The following is an 18,529-nucleotide window of genomic DNA, read 5'->3' on the forward strand; positions in this document are numbered from 1 at the left end:
CGAAAGAGTTTTTTCCGGCCGGGCGGTGCAAATGATGCGTTTGAGGCTGCGCGAATTCGCGTGAGTTGAAATTTTCCAACTCGGGCGAAAAAATCACGGGACGCAAAGTTGCTTCAGCCAATCAGCGTTGAGAAGCTCCGCCAGTCATCATCGCCGTCCTGCCGTTGCTGAATCAAACTGCTGCTGGTCCGCCTGAAGCAGCGCTGGTAGCGGCCATCATTCAGACGCTGTTGTGGGACTACGGGTAATATTATGAACCCAGAAACGATGGAGTTTGATGTTCCGACGTATGTGGAATTTACACAAGTATAAAGCAGAACTAGTGCTTATTTCCATGATGGATGGTGGAAACGGTAACTGTTTTTACGGAGATAAGCCAGATGCAGTTCCTGGAGGAGTCGGTGAAATTCACCGACCTGTGTGTGGCTACGGATGGTGTTATGAACCCAAACACGAGGGCATTTGATGTTCTGACGTTTTTGGGACTTCCGCAACAAGTAACTAAATAAAATATAATAGGTCTTTTCACGGAGAAGCAACAGAGATAAGCCACGCCCCCTTTGACAAAGGCGGTGTGAACACACTTTCATTGTTGAGCGAGTAAACTGACCCCGTAAACGGTTTGGTGTGAACGCAGCATTAGGCATTGACCTCCAATGGCTAAGGTCAGACACTGACCTTGAATGATAGAGGTAGAGCCCCCCCACTACAGGTTTATTCAGCTATACTGGAACATTTGATCAGAGGTCAAATGTGATAATCAATGCGCTAAGAAAGATCGTAAACAAAGAATCCCAAAGGTAGAAAAGGTTTATTACTGAAAAAGCATTGAAACATTCCCTTTGAACTGTTAAACAACTCAAGTCAGAATTACATTCTCGGAAGGTAGAATAGCTTGGTCATCTCCAGCTATTTACACTGTGTTGCAGCTGTGCAGGCAGTCTTCTTTACAGCTTTGTGCTCAAACAGAACATCATTTCAGCAGTTTACTCTGAATGGAAATGGTACAAAAACATGGGAATGTATATCAGAACTGATACACAATTGTTCATCCTTTTACTACTCATGCAGGAAAGCCTTGGACTCTCAATACTCACAAATGAGAAACTTCTCTACATGGAGCTCTTTACAGATATGAATAATTCATCATCAATAATCATTATATAAGAGGAGATTCAATAAATAATGAATACCATAGCTCCCAATATTGTGAAACCATCCAGTCTCATACATCTCATGACCACTTTAGTATTTTGTGTATTTACAGTGCAGAGGGTTGCTTTATGCCACATGGTGAAGCTGATATGAACTGCAGGAGCTTTTTACACATTTGAGAACGTTGTAAAAAAGTTGTCATGGAGGAACATACGTAAGATTCAGGGTTTGAAGAACAGCATGGCGCAGTATCACATACACACTCCGGTACAACGGTTCTAGACACCCATGCAACAGTCCATTGACTAACCAGGGTTGAGAACAGCCTTGGCCTGCTAGCAGAGCAGAAAAAAAAAAAGTTTACTTCGTTTTCTTACAGCTATAATCTAAATTGACTGTTTATTGTATTGGAACTATGAGATATTAAGGCATCAGTGTTGTCTTTTTAACCCATTGTATCTATTAGCGGATTTGTTCAACACTGTTTGATCCATTTGTCCCTACGGTTTGCCTTCACTGATTCATGGAGGTCGGGTCTATGGCTCCAGAAGGTAATGGAGGTTTGTCGGTCTGGTTTTTAAAAGCAAGACTGTGGAACTTTTGAACGAAGGCTTAACAGAATCGTTTTATTAGAAAATAAAAGCTGGACTCATCAGCAATACAACACACTTTTGCTCACAAGTTTCGCTGACACAGTTCTACTGGGTCTGGTATGACCAGTAACCTATGGTGGCTAATGTTAGCAAACTTGAGGCAGATACTGCCGTGTGTACAGTGTTTTTGCTTACTTTAAGACCCTTCTCTACTTGTGTTACTTTGATACTACAGTTTGAGAATCCATTTTGCGGTCCCACTTTAAAGGTGTGACCAGGCTTTCATTCTATGATTTGTTTCCATTACTTTTTCTGTTATCCAGCAGCAGGTTGTATTTAATCAAATGTTTGAATTAAATATTTCTGCCACTGCAAGTAGCGTAGTGAGGAAGAGGAGTTGAGCAGAGTGGCACAGTCTGGGGAATTATATGATGTACTCATCATTCAGCAAAGAACACAGACACACTGACTGCTTGAAGTTGATGAGGTTTAAAATGGCTTAACAAAAGAAAGATTTTAAAAAGCAGAGTAGTATAAAATTATTTCATTATAGGTTTTTCTCTTTGTTTATAGGTCCATGATGCTTTTAGCCTAACTTAGTACAAAGACTGTTTCCAAAAATGTTGCACTAAATTTTTAAAATATTTAAAAAATCTCAGTCGTCATAGCTTCGATGTAAAAAATGTCCATACTGACTGTCATAAACCCACATTACAACCCTGGTAGGAAATGAGGTAAAGCTGCTCGTCGGGGTGAATGTTCCCAATACAGCATTTTCTTTCAAGGTGACTATGAAGGTAAACACGATACAATTATAATAAATAAATAAGACAAAGGGTGGTTGTCCTCTCCTGGTCTGTGGTCCTCAGCTGTCTCAGGCAGTCCTCTTCAGTTCCTGTGTGCTTCTGCAAAGCAACACCAACAGGTTTGGCAAATGAAAAACAACAGCAAGCTGGAGATCTGCTCTACTGACTGAAGCTGATTTATAAATGTATAACTAAATTACATTTTACAAGCAGTAACAAGAAAGACTATACTTCAAAACTGTTTATAGAGGGTAAGTTAATTGTATTTATAACAGAACTATTACTGTTATCATCTCAACAAAAGAGTAAGTATTTATTTTTAATTTAACCAACCTTCCTGTATCATAAATACACGTATGGCATTGGGCCAATCCAATCACCTAAAAGTAATTTTAAAATTCAGCAATTTATTTTATGATTTTAATCATAAAATAGCCGTGATGAGGAGTCGTTAAATAAACAGTAGTGGTATATATCTATGGTGCACACCCCCAAAAGACACCTGGTGGGATCTAGATGTAATCCTTGGGGTATAAAAGAGCTCTTGACAGAACTTCCTCTGTGAATTCTAGATGAAGACCTATGGAATATAAAAGAGTTCTGGAACACCCTGGGTGGGTTCTTGTTATCCTTTAGAAGAAGATAGAACTCCCAGAGAGGATTCTGTGTGGAACTATTATACCATAGAAGGGTTATGCATATAACCTCTTATAGGATCTTTTACAGATGGTATAAACAGTACTCCCAGGCCTCTTCCTACAAGCAAAGGAACCCTATATGGTTCTAGTTAGCGCCTTTATTTCCAAGACTGTATGCATGTTCTGTCTGTGGTGCTACTGTACCTGCCAGGGCCCCGCTGTGTTGCTGGAGCTGGCTGGTGAAGAAGCGTTCCCTCTGGGACACCTGCTCGTCCCAGGCCTCCAGTATTTGCCGTTGCTCCCTGGGCTCCAGGGCCAGGGTCTCTGGGTGGGCCTCGTCGATGTGGGCTCTCACTCCCTCCAGGTTGTGGGAGTACTGCAGCTCCCCACACACCATGCACACCAGAAGCTGGTTGAGCGGATCGTAGTCCATGAGGTAGCGGTTCCTCCACACAGCGTCTGAGACAGGATCTTCCTCGCCGTTATTATTCTCGTAGTCGCCGAACAGAAGCTCGGAATCAACTAAAAAAGACAGTTGAAAGAGAAAATGTTTTGTGACAATTTCTCCAATTTTAAACATTTAGGAGGTTCAAAGTGACATAGTTGACACTTCACCTTCGACTGGTTCTGTGTAACTTGAGAAAGAAAACGATCCCGGGTTGGTGTCCTCTGAATTGCTATAAAAGAGAGCAGAGTCACATTCATTATTATGCCACATCGAGCCTGCAGCCAAACTGATTTGATGTCAGTAATACCAGTTTCCCACCTCATTATATGTTCCGACTCCTCAGAAGAGCTCACCCACTGACCAGAATCCTACAGTCAGAGAGAAACATTTTGTGGTTTAAAAAGAAAAAAAAAATTGCAATAAACAAACTTCATGCTCGAATCGAAACAAACATGATTTGTGAAGAGACATGTCAACCCGCACACATACAAGTATCTTCCACTTCAGTACGAACGTAACCCGAGTGGTGCTTTGACTAATGTCTGTTCGTCATCATTTAATACGACCATAATAGTTTTTATATACCTGAGTTTGTGGTTCCTGGGCCGGCAGGATGGGCCTCAGGTTGTTGGAGGCCCTCCTTGGGTTGATTCCCTTGTCCCGAATGGCCTTCCTGGCTCTCTGTTCCTTCTTTTTTATCCTCCAGTACTCCCTCTTCCTCCTCAGAAAGTCCTCCTCAGACTCCCCTGGGATGGGCTTTGGTGGAACCATGGAGGTTATAGATGCCAGCTTGGTGGGAGTATGTATAACATGTGTGGGACTCGGAAGCTGAGAACAAGGGATTTTTATTGGACTGAGGCTGGAATTTCGAGTTAGATGGGGTTCAATGGGTTGGAGGTTGATGCTGGACAGTGGATTGTCTGGGGGCTTCAGAGTCGGGAGCGAGGGGGCCGAATTCAGGTCTGTGCTTCTGGACATCCACTTCCGTGAACCTGGCATGGCTTGTTGCGGATTCTTGTGAGCTCCTTGACAGTCTGACACGATCTGTCCAATGTTCACATGGTTCTGCTCACTTCTGGGTGAACAGGAGACACTGGTGACAGGCAATCTGACCTGAAGTGTGTCAGGTGATTGTTGAGCACTGCATGTTGTGGGGCTAACGCACAGGACAGAGGGGATACTGGTCACTGCAGTTACAGACGCGATGGATGGCTTGGGCTGGAGAGCTGGTGGTCCTAGAGGATTCAAACCCTTAACAGGGTTCATATTCATAAGACGTGGAGCCTGAAAGACAAAGACATGAACAGGAAAACAAATTATTTGTATCAGTTTTTCACAGGCAAGCCCAATTAAATACAGAAACCAGACAATAATCTATCTGAAACATGCACAGGTGTGTTTGCCCCTAGCTAAACTAGGCTCCTCTCCGTCACACTCCTCTATTTTTGCTGTTCAAGTGTCAAATGCCAGACAGAGGTTTGTGGTGTAATGACTCAGGTTTCAGCTGGAGAGGGCACTGGCCATGTCTACAAACCTTGTGCTCTGTGTTCACAACATGCCTCAAGGCAGCACTGGTGTTTTAAGCAGTACCGGATGCTGCAAATTCAGTATAATCAGGGTTCATCACTGATCAAGGGTCTCCCCGGACAGTGCTGCCCAGCAAGTAGCTTCTTGGTGCTCCTGAGCTATTTGCACACATTTTAATAAGGTGATATGCAGACATGCAGCACAATGTTGTGGATATGCAAATGTGCCACATTGCAAAAACAATTTACAAAGATCAGCAATAAGTCACATACGCTTCAGAGAGTTGGTGGTAACTGAAGCGCTTTCATAAGGTGTCACGCACAGACTTTTCAGTGATCGTGGCTGAACTTAATGTTCTTGCTCATATCAATTCATACTGAGCCCAAATTGCCATTAGACGCTGTTCCTCAAATGTGTGTGTATGTGTATATGTATATCTATCTATCTATCTATCTATCTATCTATCTATCTCCGGTTTCCTTTTTATTTATTTTGTTTGTGGAGTCAACACTTTAGTGTCATGCTAGGAAAATGAAGAGTAGATAACCCTACAGAGACAAAGACAAATCAGGGGGTCTAGTGAACATTTCACATTGCCCATATGTACCGAAGATTATTGAGGTTATTAGTATTATCGTGATACTGTTAAAGTGTGCTGAACATTTTCAAAAAGTACTGACATAAAAATACTGAAATCACCCTTTGAGGATTATCACAATCAAAATGTTGAAGTGCTCAAATTTGTCAATTAAACCTCCCGTTTAATTTTTTTTGTTTGTTTTTTTTTTAGACAGAAGGGGTGACACAAATGCACAACCCCCCGACTCCTTCACTCAGTCTCAGTACAATATTGGCTCTTTGTTACATTACACACAACGTATGACCGTCTACATGTTGCAGATGGTACAAAATGTGTCTCAGCACCTGCATGTTCTTTTGGGAGAGGCGACTGCTGCATTCTCCCTGTCTGTCCTTCTGCCTGGCCCTTAACCGGGCCCTTTGCTGCCTCTTCATCAGCTTCCAGTACTCCCTCTTCCTCTGCAGGCTGAACAAACCGCTGCGCTCAGTCACCACACTGAGATATCCTTGTGCTGGTCGGGAGTTGCTGTTTTGGCATTCTTCCTGTGCCTGACCCTGTTGTTCACAGGGTTGTTGCTGTGGTTGTGGTCGATCCAGGGGTGGGTGACGAAGCTTTGGCGGCTCTAGGGAACAGCAGCTTTGAAGGCCTGCTTTTTTTGTGCGAAGCCTCTGGGCTCTGCGTGGCGAAGAGGCTTCCGTGGAGGGGTTGACTATGAAGTTGGAGAGGGTTTGGGATGAGTGCTCGCAGGTGGGAGGCAGGACGACCTCGCTGAAGGTGGGAAGAGGTGGGAGTGTCTCACTACTTTGGGATGAGTCCTTGAGACGAGGGCTTGGTGAACATTCTTGTACCAAAGCATCGGAATCCGGCCAGCTTTTTATCTCCAATGTCAAGTCAGCAGCAATGGGAGCCAACTCATTCAGAGGTAAATTTGGCTCCATCTCTTGCTCTGAGGCCTCTTCTGTTGACTCCATTTTGATGACAGTCGGCTCACTGCCACACTCTGTCACTGTGCTCAGTGATTCTTCCAGGAGTTTCTTCATAGAGGCTACGGCTAGCAGAGTGGTAGCTTGGCTGTCCGCATTCAGAGCTGGGTCAGGCTCCGCAGGAGGCGCTGGAGGTGGTGGTGGGGAGGTTGGGGCTTTGATATCTGGACAGATGGCTTGTTCTGGTTGAGAATTTAGGTCAACTTCTGGCATAGACTCACTCTCTTGTTTTATCTCATTTGCATGTGGCGTAACCAGCACACTGTTGTTGGGGAGACATTGTGCATTTCCTGTATGGTCAGGAAGACTTCTGCTGAATGGTGTGGTGGTTATTGCTACCAGCTTCTGGGCCCTCCTCCTCTGTAAGGTCACACTGGCCCTGGCCTGTAAGACACCCTGCTTCAGTCGAGACGCACGAGCTGCTCGCTGCTCTCGCTTCTTTATCCTCCAGTACTCCCTTTTCTTTACCATCCTCTCCTCCTCTGTCAAGTCTGGATCCAGAGAGAGCATCGGCATTGATGATGCATTACTTGACACCGCCATTTTCATGACACATCCCCCGAGGTTCGACTCCACTGTTGATTCTCCAGAAACGGCATTCTGAGGGGTTTGAGGATGAGTGAGTGTGAGCTGACTAACAGTTTGGATTGCTAACTTGTGTGGATTAGGAACTGCTGTGCTTTCAAATTGAGTCATTTGTCTGGTTTGCAGTAGTCTTGGAGGCTTGTTGACAGACTGTCCAGCAAGAGGAAAAGAGACTTTCACCTGAGCTGGGCGGAGGGGAGGAGGGGTTATACGGATGGGTGTTATGACTCTTCTTTTTGTACTAGGTTGGTGCTGAGGTTTTGTGATGGGAGTGTTGGAAGGAAGTATATGACACTCTGTGTTGTGATCTGAAGGAACCTGGGGAATGTTAATAGTGAGTGTCCCATCCTCCTTGATGAACCCTCCAATGGTCTCAGAGGCGTGGGTGAGGCTGCTTCCTGCTGACTGGGCCAGCGCTCTGGCCCTCCTCATCTCCTCTAGGATGAAGTGGTAACGCTTCACTCTTCGCATCAGAGAGTCCCTCTCCTTTAACCGAGACTTCACTTCCATCGACAGCTTAGCTCGCTGTTCGCGCTTTTTAATCCGCCAGTACTCTCGCCGTTTGGCTATTATCTGCTCAGGCGTGTCGTTGGGGTCGATTTGTGGCATATTTCTGGTAGCAAAGACTGAAGAAAGTAACGGGGATCTACATCTTAGGTTTCTTTGATTCATGAAGCTCTTCTGGGCATCGATAAACCTCTGTCTTGGGGTTTTACATCGTGCTATCCCTCGGGCAACATTGGAAAGATGTACATAACTTGGAAACTTTCTTATCGACTCCCTTGGCTTTCTAACAGAAAGAGCGTCACATGTGACGGCTGTCTGTGTGGTCCTATTCCCATGTGGATTTTCTACCTTAATCCGATCTGCTTGCAGGTTAACTGTAGCAAAACTTCTTGCCCCACTTTGCAGTTCATAATTCCCCCTTTTGGCAGATGTAAATGAAGTTTTGACCTGAATAGGACACTGCCTCTGGCCCACTCCTCTCAAAAACGACTGAGATGGAAGAATCTTGCCTCCCAGAAGTCCTGTTTTTTGTACTGTTTGCCTCTGTAACATCACCTGCGCGCTCTGCGTCCTTTCTCCGGCTTTAGCTATCTCGGCTGCCAGCTTTGCCCTCTGCTCTCGCTTTTTGATCCGCCATTGCTCTCTGCGCCTGGCTGCTCTCTCCTCCTCTGGCTCCGGGGAAGAATGGGAGTTGCTAACACCTTTAACCCTCTGCAAGGTGACCAAGGCACTCTTTGTTCCACTTTGAAGCGTTGCATTCGCTGTTCTGCCCTCTGTTTTAATAGAGACTGGGACGCATGGTGAAGACATAAGAATCATGCCTGTGGTCACATTGGTGGGTAGGAGTTTGGGCTGAATGCGTAATGCAACTTGTGCCTTATGTCGTGTTTTGGGGAATGATGCGCCCTGCATAGACACACATGACTGAGGTGCTGTTTCAGCGCAGCTGCCATTGGTAGTTCTGGTCACTCTGTCTGGAGGCACTGAGGAACAGGTGTTCAGCTGGGTTCCACTGGGTGTGGGTGAGGTAACGGCTCTGCTCACAGCACCGCTCGCTGTGGCTGTGTTGTCCCGAGCAGCTTTGGCTGAGACAGAACATGATGCTGGCAACTGAGGCGAGACCCTGTCAAGTTTCATTGTTTGGAGCCACTTCTCCTTTTGGTTTTCAGTGGCTTTAACTGAGCTGCCCCCGACAGTATTTCCAGAGACAGCGACTGTTTTGCATGAGTCATCGTTACTCTGCAAAGGAGAAGAGAAAGCAGCAAAAGGGTCGGGTAAAGTAGAACTATTCACTGCAGGGGCATGCGGATGTAGGAGCTTTCCGCCTTGCGTTCCCTTTCCTCTGCGCTCTGTCAGTCGGGCCCTCTGCTCTCGTTTCTTGGTTCTCCAGTATTGTCTCTTTTGGGTGAGTGTGGCGTCATCGTATTCTGATGCCGGCCGGTAGCGGTGCGGTGTTGAACCACCTTTATCTTTTGCAGTTGGCATCGCCAACTTGGACGTCCCATCAGTTCTCATCCAACAGTGCTGGTTGGCTCTTCCTTTGTCGCGCCGATTCAATTCATCCCGTCTAGAATCCTCGCTGGCATCAACTTACATGGTGTCCTCCGACATGATGTTTTGCTCTGCTGAGCAGCTGCCTAATCTCAAGGACATCACATCGGTATGCGGGTCTCCTGAGGAACACAAAGAGCGTTAATTGCATGTTACTTTGTAATAAACCTGGTAACAGTGGAGCGAGCTAAAGCATGAATCTATAGCGGAAACATTTTAAATCATGCAACTTTAAAAAGGAGATCCCGGCCTTCTGAGGACTAAGTAGACATACTGACAAGATACAATACACCCAGTGGCCATTTTATAAAAGGTACACCTGTACAATCAAATCAATTCACAACAGCTCAGCCTTAAATTCTATAGATTTTGTTTTCCATTGGAATATAATGCTCTCCAGTACAACCGCCACACCAGCAATAATAAACATATAGTTGAATTCGCACCTCTCAGAACATTATAATCTTTGTAGATAGAACATGGGGCAGAGCTGTGTTACTAGATCACATTAGATATCTCGTAAAGTGAAGAATATCAAACCATTATATGCACACACCAAAAAAAGAGTAAACATTTTTCACATGTAACATTTACATGATACATGTGACTATCAAATATTTGATAATACTTATGCACACATGGTTGTAATAAATTCACATCATAATGCCATATGATGTCACAATTGAAATGTGAGACAGCATATGAGAACACCATGTTATGATTTTATGTCACATGCCAATCACATTTCAGATGTGATACGTTCACATTGTAGAACATTTTAAATGCAACGTGTTCTCACTGTGTGGTTAGAGCCTTTTGTGAAAACACTCACTTTCTAACTTTACTCTTCTTTTTTCCCCCCGACTCTTTCTTTACTAAAAAAAATGTCGCATTTGAGCTCATGCCCCGATCTCAGAGAGCCTGGCTGAAATGGATTGCATGCTAATAACAGACCATGCATATGTAAGCTACCAAGACGCCCATCTCCTCTCTCACAACACGATTTCCACGTGAGACAGAGTACACCTTATAGTTGGCTAAATATTAAAATGTCGCATTTTAACATGAATATTAAATATCCCATCCAACGGCATCTTTGGTGATACAAACACGTCGCGCATATGTAGAAATGTGTAGCCTTACGTTCAGCTACAAGAACCAGGAAGGAAGCGGAGTGACACTGTCCCTTTAAAACTGTCCCTTTCTATCACAAATTATATCTGTCGAGAGCCATTTTATTCTTTATTCTGCGACTATTTGATTGAAAACGCGGCGAAGCGGCCGAGCTAAAGCGCAAACAACACCACACACCAAAACGCAGTGGGTAAATCGCGACATTTAGGGCGTAAATCGAGCCTAAACCGCTGTGTCTCTCTCGGCGGCACAATGGACAAGCTCTTCCCCCTGTTGTCCTCACGGACGGGCGCCTGTCTGAGTCTGCTGCCTGCCCGAAAAGCAGCGAGAAACCCCGCACATTGCCGTCGTAAAAGCACGACGCCCGGAAACGTGTGGTAGAAAAACATGCATACCCGATACCTTTTAGTTACACCTAACTTTCCGGGACAGTTTTTGTGAACGGTTTTTTTTTTTGGACATACGTTGCCAGGACACTGCAGCTACTTTCCGCCAGCGGCCAGCCAGCCGTGCTCTCTGAGGCTGCCTTGACAACGCTCGAAAGTACCAGGATGTGGGACCTGGGTGCCTGCTCTGCGTGCGCTCGTGTGTGCGCATGCGTATGCTCCGTGGCGCCTACACGCAGAGACAGCTCAACACAACGCAACCCTCCGCTTCCAAACCATTAAGTGGCGTTTATGAGAAATAATGTTAGTAAATTGTGTCTACGAGCTAAGAAGCTACACGTCCACGAGTCACGACGGCGGTCGGACTGACCTCATTTTTTATTTTAAGATTAAGTGAAACCTGAATTAGGGCCAGGACTCACATTCAATAATCAATCAATAGAAACATTGTGACAATGCACAGATATTACACAAAGCTCGCAATAACATATAGCATTTTTATTTTCAATTTGGCGTAGCTGGACAAAGGTTAATTGATTGATTGCCTTTTTCTACAGATGACTTCAATTCATGTGCAGAACCACCAAAGTACAATAATTAACCTATAGTAGGCTGGTGAATAAAAACAGAAGAAAAAAAATATCTTCACAAATCTTTTTCAAATTCCATTTCAGGACGGGTGAGATGGGCTCCAATGTCTTCTTCTTTTCAGTAAATAACATCAAACAAGCATACGTGTAACTAAAGCTGGCACACGATACTGTCTGGACGCGTTTATCTCCATACATCTAGAGGGGCCGGTCTTTAGAGCGGAACACACAAACCAAGTAGTCATATTTTGGGGGGGATTTAAATCATACGACAACCAATAACAATTGATAAGAGAATATGATTGGAGTGTCAATGCTCAAAAACATTGTTTTGAATGTGTTTACGCAATGTTGACTGTTGGTTCTTGCATGGGCATATTTAAAGGTTTCTGTGTGGTAGCAAACGGAATATTAAGGAGGGGGGGGGGAAGGGGTCCATTGTTCAGACAAAGCAAAACACGTCAATTGAGGCAATTGAAAGAGTGGATTGTTTATTAATGAAGATGACTGTTCCCTATGTATAATAACGGCGGCTGTAAATATAGCTTGTTAAAAATGACTACCCCCTCTCCCCCTGGACCCCCAGCACTAAATATTATGAGCTCGAGCTCATGGGGCCCTGATTTCCAATGGACCCGCCTCGTTTTTTTTTAACCGATGCTTTACCGAACCAGCCCGCCTCTGTCTCTTATGGTTTTGTGAGAACAACAGCATTAGTATTAGCGGCTTATCAGTATTATCAGCATTATCGCCCGCTGCTCTGTTTGCTCCCCCCCGGGGTGGGTGTGCATTGTCGACGCTGCTACTGTCTCTTTAAATTTACCCAGGAGCCCCTTAAGGAGCCCCAGGGGCCCCTAGTCGGCTCCCCACCCTGAAGACAAGCAAGAGCCTTAAAAATACATTACTGGAGGCCTGCGCCGCGGCGCTACAGCTCTGCGCCGGACGGAGGAACGGGCGCTAATCACCGGCGGAATACATGATAGTGTGATTCTATGAAAAGTTAACTTGGCTCCCGTGTGGGGCGCGTGGGGGGACATCGTGGAGCTCGCGCTCCTCAGCGATGGGCTCGAGGTAGAGCGCCTGCCAGATGCGTGTCGAACGGTTGTGAACATGTCACTGTTGTAACGTGTTTGTCGCGAGCGTGACATGTCCCGCTTCAGCGCCGCGACACGGTGAAAGCGAGGAGGATCCACTATCCACGAGGAAAACCGCCGCGGCCGCGGCCGGGGCCAGTGATGGAAGAGAAAGAACCGCGGGGAAGCGAGCCCGTGGACCTCCGGAGTGCCGAGCAGGCTGAGCTGCTCTCATTAATAATAAGCGGAGAGGAGGAAGCGACGCAAGAGGAGAGTGACTTGGGAGGTAAAGGGGGAGAAAAAAAAGAAGAAAGAAAAAAAAGAGTGTTATTATTCATGGTGTTTCTCACCGCGAAGTAGGACTGCGTGGCTGTCAGAGCCACGGCCATTGTCAGACAGCCAGTTAATCCGTGTCGGGGACAATGCCGTGGAGCAGCATGGCCCCTCCGTCTCTGTGGCTCCTATAAACAAAGGCTCAACAGCACGCAGGCAGGCGGACCCGAGAGACACGCCGCTGCCACCTAGTGGACAGCGGCGGCACAGGCCGCCTCACGCCAACGAGTAAACAATAATAATGAGTTACTGGAGTAAATAACCCGTTATTAAATATCACGTGAGCTACAATACCTCAACAGTATACAAACCAGGTGCATTTCTTCCAGAGTGATGGTGCTAAAAAACAAACAGATCGTGTGAGCCAACGATGACAGCTTCTAATATTACATTTTGAGAAAACAACATAATTTATCCATAACATGTTACTTTATTCTCATGATGCAATTTAAATCAAGGGAACGCCACCCTGTGTATGAAAGCATAGGCACTACATTTAGGGACACACCACTTAGTCAACACACAGATGTTGGAGTCCGACCAATACACATTTTTGTGGCCAACACCAAAGTTATGTATAATATACATCATATACTATTGTACATTTTTACGGTGTAGTAAACTGGATTGATCTGGTTTGTCTCCTGTTTCAGACGAGGACAGCCTTGCCAATGGCCACGGTGAGGAGGAGTCAGAGGCCGGCATGGTCACACCCGTCACATCTCCAGGCACCAGCTACTGGAACATCACAGAGGGCCCTGACCAACCGTTCCTCCTCTCCCCGGCCCCCGGGCCCTCTGCACGTAAGCCCAGGGTCCAGAGGGCCTCGCGTCCGGGCCTGAGCCGGATCCCAGGACGGGACCACCGCCGCTACTACCACGAGTACTGGCGCTGCGAGTACCTGATGGACTTCGACCCCCAGCGGCACGGGATGATCTGCATGGTGTGCGGCAGCTCGCTGGCCACCCTGAAGCTCAGCACCATCAAGAGGCACATCCGGCAGAAGCACCCCGACTCCCTGCTGTGGAGCGTCGCCGACAAGGAGGTCATCCGCTCCGGGTGGGAGAGCCACCTGAGCCTGGGGGGAGTTCAGAGGTCATACGGCTCCGCCGCGGTGCTGTCGCCTCCGGGGAAAGAGGAGCAGCCGGACTCGGACCAGCATGCTGCCGGTGGGGAGGACTCTCACCGTGAGTTCTCTCAAGCTCACACTTGGTGGCAGTATGAGTTTACGGCTCGGTGTGGAGGTGGAGGAGAGGATGATGTAATGATTCAGTGGTGATGTGTTGGGGCTGGAGAGGGAGGTGCCTGGGCATGACTGTGCTCAGGTGGCAGCACAGGTTTCCATGTCCCAGATCACAGTGAACACATTTACTCTGGGGAAATCTGACATTTAAAGTTCAATTAAATAAAAAACCCAAAATGCAAATGCACATGTACAGACGGCTGGAAGTTAGAGGTACGCTGGGTTTATTTATTTATTAACGATCCCCATTAGTCTACACCGTAGTGGAGACTATCATTCCTGGGGTCCAGGCAAAAGCATTACAATACAAATCATAAAATGCAGTACAGCCTGATCAATGTTGGTGAACAAAAACACAGACTTAGGAACAACATTTACATTCAAAGAAAAATAATAAAAATGCCTAAATACCTAAAGTAACCTAATCTACACTAATTTCCTTTCTGATTATTGTTGCCTTAAGTTTCCTTTTAAAATCACATTTATTTCTTGTTAGAGTCAAAGTCAAACCGATATAGTGTCGGACCAATGTGCACGCAAATGCAGTGAAGAAGAAGATGGCCAGCTAGCAAACATAAAAAATGGACTTCACAAGTCTGATATGTGCATCAATATTTGCTCAAATGTTCGCCACAATAAACTGCTGGTCGTACCAGACCAAGTAAGACAGCAGAAAAAAAAAAATGTTACATGTAATGTCTCCAACTCTATGCAAATTCAGCCCCATCAAAGACCTAGAATCTATAATCAGAGGACTTTGTGTATTTAAATGTGGCCATTCAAATTCTTTAAACAGAAGCCCTGTTTTATTGGAGATGTATCATAAAATAATTCATTCAGTCATTGTTTTATTTCCTCTATGGTATAAACGCTCGATCACTGTAGATAATCATGAAAAAAAAAGCAGTATGCAGGGTTCTTACAGTCATGGAAAACCTGGAAAAGTCATGTAATTTTAAAATGGTTATTTCCAGGCCTGGAAAAGTCCTTGAAAACAACAAACCCAAAAGTTTTGAAAAAGTCATGGAAATTTGTTATATTAATATATATATATATATATATATATATATATATATATAATAATATATAAAAATGAATATGCTTTTAAAAGAAAGACGCTCAAAATATAAGCAGGCATACATACAGGCATCTATATACATGTTTATTCTTTGAATCAAACTATTGTCTCTCATTCATTTGTGTCGTTTAAGGTTTACTGTATGCTTTGGAATTCTCATTGTTAGTTTAAATACTAGATTTTCTCACATGTATACACTGAGGTTTCACAAAATGTTTGGTCATGGAAATTTGGTTTAAAGTCATGGAAATCCATTGGTCAAAATATGTATGAACCCTGAGTTTGGAAGCAGAATCTAAACAAAAGTCACTGTGGCCAACAGCCATCATCAAAGCTTTATATTTTCTTAATGCAGCCGAACCCTCGGAGCCTGTGAGGCCCCAGGAGCCACAACAACCCCCCAGTATCCCCCCCAGCTCCGAGGAGGGCGAGGCCCGCCAGCCCCAGGAGGAGGAGGAGGAACGGGAGGAGGAAGAGCAGCAGGACCTGGCGGGGCCGTCGGCCCGGACCCTGGAGCGCTACCTGAACGACTCGCTGCACGCCTGGTTTCGCCAGGAGTTCCTGATGGAGTACGAGGCGGAGGCTGGCCGGCTGCTGTGCATGGTGTGCGGCGGCGAGCTGCCCTCGCTTCACCTGGACCACATCAAGAGCCACGTGCTGGACTCCCACCCCAACTCCTTGGTCTACAGCTCCGTGGAGAAGCACTGCATCCTGCAGGCTTGGGCTCAGGCTCACGGTAGGAACGTGCACTGTTCACTCAGGGGGAAACACAAAGTAGATGAAGTCCAGAACCGCTGTACTCCTGTGTAGTTCCATCAATTTGTCGTGTAATTCTCTGTCCCACAACAGATCAGTCAGAAACCTCAATCAAATCAGAGCCTAACACCAAAGAAGGCGGGTTGGACCTCTTTGCTCAGGAAGTGAAGGCCATGCAGATCAACACGGACTTGTACCCAGACGGCGACGGCACTTTAACTCAGGACGCTTACTTTATCGGTGAGAACGGAGGCGTCGGAGCGCCACAGCGGGAAGCCCCACCCCTCCGGCAGCCCAGGAAGAGGCGGCTGCACGAGGGCGACCCGTGGAGGCTCCGCCTCGACTACCTGGTGGCCCACGGGCCTCAGGGCCGCGGCGCCTTCTGCATGGTGTGTTCTCAGGTCCTGGACGAGATCAAGGTCAGCAGCTTCCGCCGCCACATCCAGGAGTGTCACCCCGAGACCACGACCCTGAGCCGGCAAGAAAGGGAAGCCATGGCTGCTGCCTGGACCAAAGATTATTCTAGTGAAGGCCCGCAAGCTCAAGACGGTGAGAAGCTTTTACCACTGCTTCTGTTCCTGTTTTATTTATTTATAGTTTATCTCTTTGTGTCTTGATATTCAGTATATTGTCCATTTCCACCTTAATATTTTCAATAGCTTCAACTTTGCATTTTATTCTACCGACGTTAAGCCACTGTCAATGCACTTCCCGCAAAAATGTTTAACATTAAAAGCTTTTGACTTACATTTCCACTTAAATTAATTTGGCAGACGTCCCAAAAAAAGGAAATAAGTGCTTTCAAACTAGAGTTAGACTTCATCAGAAATGTTCAAAATAAACTAAAATTGCGTTTCTGGAGCGCTCACACACCACTATAGTTTTTTCTTTACACCTGTATTGTGTTGCAGTTAGTATTGCATTACATTTGCAGTAAAAACGTTTTTGTAACTAATGGGTGAATAACACGCAGTACGACATGTGTTTATGTACTTGAAGCTGAATTGACTGATGTGAGCTTTTATAGTTCAGTCCTGTGCTTCCTCCCTCTCTATGTGTTCATGCACGCCAACCTGGTTTACAAATGTGCAATTTAATTACGGCATGTATTTGAGAATTTACGGGCTCTAAGAATTTAATTCCTTGAGAATGTTTATATGAGAGAGTAGAATTTGATTTGATAATACAGGAGGAATCCTTTGAGTCCTAATATTACGCTAAGTCCCACTTTGGGATTTAGCTCTGAAACAGATGTTCTTCCATACCAATCTTGACACATTGCAGGTTTAATATTGAAATGATGACACAACAGCTGGGGATGTGCACGCCATGCCTCTGTGTTTGTTAGCAGTCAGGTGGTTTCTTTCAGTCTAATACGGCCTGCTGTGTTTAGCAGAAACCAACCCGGGTGAAGCGGATGTCTTAAACACCGTGGCGGAGATGAACGAGGACGCCTCCCCCGATGTCAGAGCGCACGGCAAAGCTGTGAAGAAGGAGGAGGGCGTGAGCGGCGGCGGGAAGGGTAAAGCAAGGGACGACGGAGCCGCGCCCTCCCGCCACGGCCACTACCCCGGCAAGGACCAGAGGAGGAACTACCAGGTGCGCTGGCGGATGGAGTACCTGATGGATTACGACTGCCGCCGACACGGGCTCATCTGCATGGTGTGCGGCGCCACTCTGGCCACGCTGAAGGTCAGCACCATCAAGAGGCACGTCCAGCAGGTGCACCCCCACTCCCTGGATTACAGCCCGGAGGAGAAGCAGCAGGCGCTGCTGAGCTACAACCAGGCCGCCCTGCACTTCATCCACTCCGACGACTGCTTCTCCTCCCAGGACCACGGACACACCGAGCTGGCTCCCGCTCTGGCACACTTTGGCACTTAGAAAGGTCTTCCGTCCGTCCGCTGCTCCTCAGCCCCTGCTTCTGAAGGGGGGCCTTCAGAAGCAGCCCTCCACCTTCTCTCTTAAGGGGGAAGTTCAAGTATTTGCCAAACAGGGTCTTATCCTCGCTCTTTTGCCCCCTGTGACTTTGTTCCAAAGTTCCCAAAAGCTCTCCATTGCAGCTGCAAAGTAAAATGTAAACATGACCAGTTGTCATGATGGATGAACATCTGAGATGATGGATGAACATCTGAGAATTTTGTTGGTTAATACCTGATTCCACCCCTTGAATCTGAGAGTATGCAGGTAGCAACTGCCACAAAGGAAATGTGGGAAAACCGTGAAAAAATGTCATGGCAATGCAAGTAGTCACTACCCAACCAACCAATCCATCAGTAAATAAACACTCTCTGGTCTGACCAGTCTTTGATACTGAAACAGGGCTTTGGATTTTAAAACTTTACATTTTCTGGGCTTTTATTTTTTCAACTCCAAATTGGTATAATTGTATGCAATTTCATGACTCCAATTTCATATTATTTTTTATTTAACTCAGGCCCAGAAGGGGTCCAGGTGGGGACCCATTAAGGGGTCCCATGAGGGGTCCAGGGCTTGCTCAAGTCTTATGCTCTCAGGAAGTTAGAGTCTTCGTTGAGGCCGAGGTGAATTAGTTTTACGATAA

The 18,529-nt window shown here is 46.0% G+C and overlaps 2 protein-coding genes across 2 annotated transcripts; one reads left to right on the forward strand and one right to left on the reverse strand.

Annotated features, from left to right (window-relative positions):
• Window positions 1-817: 817 nt before the first annotated feature.
• LOC306733603 (uncharacterized protein) lies at window positions 818-4,610 on the reverse strand. The gene is made up of 5 exons (XM_079214872.1): window positions 4,226-4,610; window positions 3,959-4,008; window positions 3,808-3,869; window positions 3,397-3,714; window positions 818-2,653 (listed from the first exon to the last, which is right to left on the reverse strand). The coding sequence occupies exons 1-5, from the start codon at window positions 4,409-4,411 to the stop codon at window positions 2,637-2,639; spliced, it is 633 nt and encodes a 210-aa protein (XP_079070998.1). The 5' UTR covers window positions 4,412-4,610; the 3' UTR covers window positions 818-2,636.
• Window positions 4,611-12,718: 8,108 nt separating this feature from the next.
• Window positions 12,719-17,850, forward strand: zfta (zinc finger translocation associated; the record flags this gene model as incomplete). The annotated part of the gene is made up of 5 exons (XM_079215447.1): window positions 12,719-12,842; window positions 13,543-14,058; window positions 15,566-15,946; window positions 16,060-16,515; window positions 17,363-17,850. 5 exons carry the CDS (start codon window positions 12,719-12,721, stop codon window positions 17,848-17,850), a joined length of 1,965 nt encoding a protein of 654 aa, XP_079071573.1.
• Window positions 17,851-18,529: the final 679 nt, after the last annotated feature.

This window comes from Taurulus bubalis (assembly GCF_910589615.1).
Source record: "Taurulus bubalis genome assembly, chromosome: 3".
Taxonomy (NCBI): domain Eukaryota; kingdom Metazoa; phylum Chordata; class Actinopteri; order Perciformes; family Cottidae; genus Taurulus; species Taurulus bubalis.

Excerpts from the sequence above, each read along its gene's own strand:
- LOC306733603 (XM_079214872.1), bottom strand. The coding sequence starts at position 4,411 with ATGGTTCCACCAAAGCCCATCCCAGGGGAGTCTGAGGAGGACTTTCTG. Across the intron at positions 3,870-3,958 it reads GAGTCGGAACATATAATGAG|CAATTCAGAGGACACCAACC; the intron begins GTGGGAAACTGG and ends TCTCTTTTATAG. Across the intron at positions 3,715-3,807 it reads TTACACAGAACCAGTCGAAG|TTGATTCCGAGCTTCTGTTC; the intron begins GTGAAGTGTCAA and ends TGTCTTTTTTAG.